We start from the raw sequence: 3304 nt of genomic DNA, 5'->3' as shown, positions 1-3304 counted from the left end.
AAACGTAAAAAACGTAAAAACGTCAGACGTTTTTGTAGAAAACATAATGAACGTCTTTGCAGAAACAAGCCAAGCGGAAAAAGCGGAAAAAGACAATATACTGCTAGTATACGCACCTCTTTGAGTTTTGAAACCAGCGTTTTTTTTCCAGCTTCCTGCGTTTCCCATAAGACGAAATACAAACCAGCGCGACGGCAACATGTTGTCATGTCATAAGACAACATCTGTGCAATCTCTATTGCTGTTATTGTTGCATTACTGTAGGCATAACAACGCAACAAAATTGCCCGTCTCTTAGGACAGTAACCACACTGCATGAATTTAAGTCTAAACTGCCGCTGCCGCCGCTGCCTCATAAGACAAAATCCATAATAATAATAATCCAGCGCGACGGCAACATGTTTAAGACAACACGGATTTGGGCTGACAGTCTGAACGAGGCTTTAGTTGCGGAGAAGTTTCCCTGGGTTCCTTTGCAACCTCGCAGACTATTACACGTCTTGCTTTTTGAGGTGATCTTTGTTGGTGGACCACTCCTGCGAAGGGTAACAATGGTCTTGAATTTCCTCCATTTGTACACAATCTGTCTAAAATGGTATTGTAACGTTTTCCAGCTGGATGAGCAACAACAGCTCTTTTTCTGAGGTCCTCAGAGAACTCCATTGTTCATGCCATGATTCACTTCCACATGCATGATCAAAATTTGATGGATACCTGTTTTTTTTAAATAAAACGGCACACACTGACACCTGCTAGTCATCCCATTAATTGAAAACACCTCTGAACAGATGGACTCTAATTTCACCTTCAAATTAACTGCTAATCCTAGAGATTCACATATGTTTGCCACTCACAGCTCATTTTCCTGAATAAATAAATGTCAAAAGTAATAAATGTAATAGATAGATAGATAGATAGATAGATAGAACTCACTCTACCCTACAATTGGCAGATGATCTCGTAAACATCTTGCGGATGTGCCCCCATGCCCTCTTTTGCTTAATAACACTCAGTATATCATGAGAACAGAAAGTACTGCTGTAAGAAAATCTATCGAAGCTCCTGATTAATAGTATTCTAGCGCCTCCGATGTGGCTGAATGTTTGACAGGAGCACAGGGTTGAGGTTAGAGAGTCCCTCGTCAAGGCGAGCCTGCCAGAGCAGCATCTGCCGGCCCATGTAATGGATTTATGGAGCTCTCCGACAGATTTATATTCAGGAGAGGATGAGAGGGAGAGACAGCCAAGGACCCTCGGCTGCCCACTTTCGTGCTTGCCGAGAAGGAACGTGACACGTATACTACAGGGAAAGATGCAGCAGTTCGGGCGAGATTTACACCGGGCTAGTGCAGCAGTCACCTGTATTTGATCTTGAACTTGCACATTTCTAGTTTTTTAAAGGAATTAACACTTTTATTCAGCAGGGGTGCATTCATTTAATCAAAAGTGACAGTAAAGATGTTACGAAATATTTCTGTTTGAAATAAATGCTGTTCTTTTGACTTCTATTCTTAAAATAAATCAAAGTTTCAACAAAAATATTAAGTAGTATATAGGAAATGTTTCTTGAGCAGCAAATCAGCATATTAGAATGATTTTTAAAGGATCACGTGACACTAAAAACTCAAATAATGATGCTGAAAATGCAGCTTTGCATCACAGGAATAAATCATATTTTATAATAGATTAATATAGAAAACAGTTATTTTAAATTGTAATAATATTTCACAATATTTCAGGTTTTACTGTATTTTTGATCAAATAAATGCAAAGACATTTTAATAAAAAATTTGCTTAATGATTTATAATTAATTATTACAATAATATTTATTCTGTGTTATGCTAATAATATATATCACCAATCAACTATTTAATAAGAATAAAATCTGTTTTGGAGTTGAAAATGTTGGCAAAGCAACTACTGGCCTGTCAGCAAAAAAAAAAAAAAATCCTGATCGTTGAGCCCTGAAAATGCTTCCGAACGCCTTTGGAAAAAAACAACAGCGCTCACCCTAATGGCTCATAGCAGCATTCCATTAACATATTTATCATATTTATTCTCTGGAGTGGCTCTCTTACAAAGACAGTTTGTTTTTCCCCTCAAAATGTACACAATCATTTAAATGCATCCAATATCTTTCAATCTTCCCTCCTCTCTCGCAGCCCCCAGAGCCGGTTGATGCGATTACCATCAGGGCTGCTCCTTTAAACAGACCCAGCATTCTGAAGAGCATCCAGCCGCCCACATCCATGTTTGAGGATGCAGGACTGGTCCTGAGGCAGGTGAAGCAGAGCAAGAAGGTTCTGGAAGAAAACCTGGAAGCCATTTTGAGAGCCACAGATGGAGAGGTGCTTCACACGCAGTTAGAGGCACTGTCGAAAAACAGGTATGATATGTCCTTGTACACAAAAGTAGCAAAGTATTGTACAGTATGGACACTACCTCGATGGTGTTGGTCATTGTTTTTTGTTTGAATGCCATCGTATAAGAATACAGTGATCACCGAAACATAGTACTGCCACAGTGCTTTTTCTGTAAAGGGTAGTCTTTTTTGTCTTTTATTTTCGATTTCTCATGAGTGTTGACATGGGGGGAAAATCCAGCACAAGAAATTGCTAGTCGTAAAGTGTAGCACTGTAGCAAATTTCCCTGTGCCTCTGAGAGTGCTGCTGGTTAACTTCTGAATGTTTTCATGCTTCTGAAAGTTTGGCCATGCTGAGGCGGTGAACCGGTATGCGATTTTGATTGACAGCTGGCCTCAGAGCACACTCCAGGCAGGAAAGGGCTAAGCCAAACGGAACCATCACCGTGATTGGCATCTGTCAGAGGAGGCCTCTACCCAGATGCTGCGAAAGCGACGCTCCATCTCAATATATTCCCATATACCTCTGAGAGCAGGGCACACTACCACCTGAGGTTAACAGCTCTGCCATCACATTAAACCCCACACAGAGTATTATATTAAAGTTTCTAACAAAAAGGCAAGCACGTTTGTCAGCCACGTGGGGTTTAAATCAAAATCGAATGCTCGCTATTCTACAAAGATTATCACAGTTTTAGCTTTTATGAACTGTATTAATCTTTGGGCAAGTGGTTCGCAATTCAAATACATCTTTCCATCACCCATTTTTCTTTGAGAGGAGTGCAGGACTTGTTGTCAATCAGTCCTAGTCATAGTACAATTAATGGAATAGTTCAACTAAACATTAATTTTTTTGAAGAATATTTATGCAAATCTTTCACAGAACAACCCTTTAACCCTTTAAAAAAATGTATGTACTTATTCCAGTCCTATAGTTTTTTT

At 39.5% G+C, this 3304-nt stretch overlaps 1 protein-coding gene across 1 annotated transcript in view; it reads left to right on the top strand.

Annotated features, from left to right (window-relative positions):
• The window catches only part of LOC107729243 (protein TALPID3), a 125970-nt gene that overhangs the window by 52449 nt on the left and 70217 nt on the right, over positions 1–3304 (top strand). The window contains exon 12 of the mRNA XM_016539675.1: positions 2163–2386. Coding sequence (XP_016395161.1) covers positions 2163–2386 — 224 coding nt within the window. The remainder of the gene's footprint in view (positions 1–2162; positions 2387–3304) is intronic.

The sequence above is a fragment of the Sinocyclocheilus rhinocerous genome, unplaced genomic scaffold, assembly GCF_001515625.1.
Source record: "Sinocyclocheilus rhinocerous isolate Xijiao unplaced genomic scaffold, SAMN03320098_v1.1 scaffold1268, whole genome shotgun sequence".
Classification (NCBI taxonomy): domain Eukaryota; kingdom Metazoa; phylum Chordata; class Actinopteri; order Cypriniformes; family Cyprinidae; genus Sinocyclocheilus; species Sinocyclocheilus rhinocerous.
The sequence above is the reverse complement of the archived record's forward strand: the minus strand, read 5'-3'. Positions and strand labels throughout refer to the sequence as shown.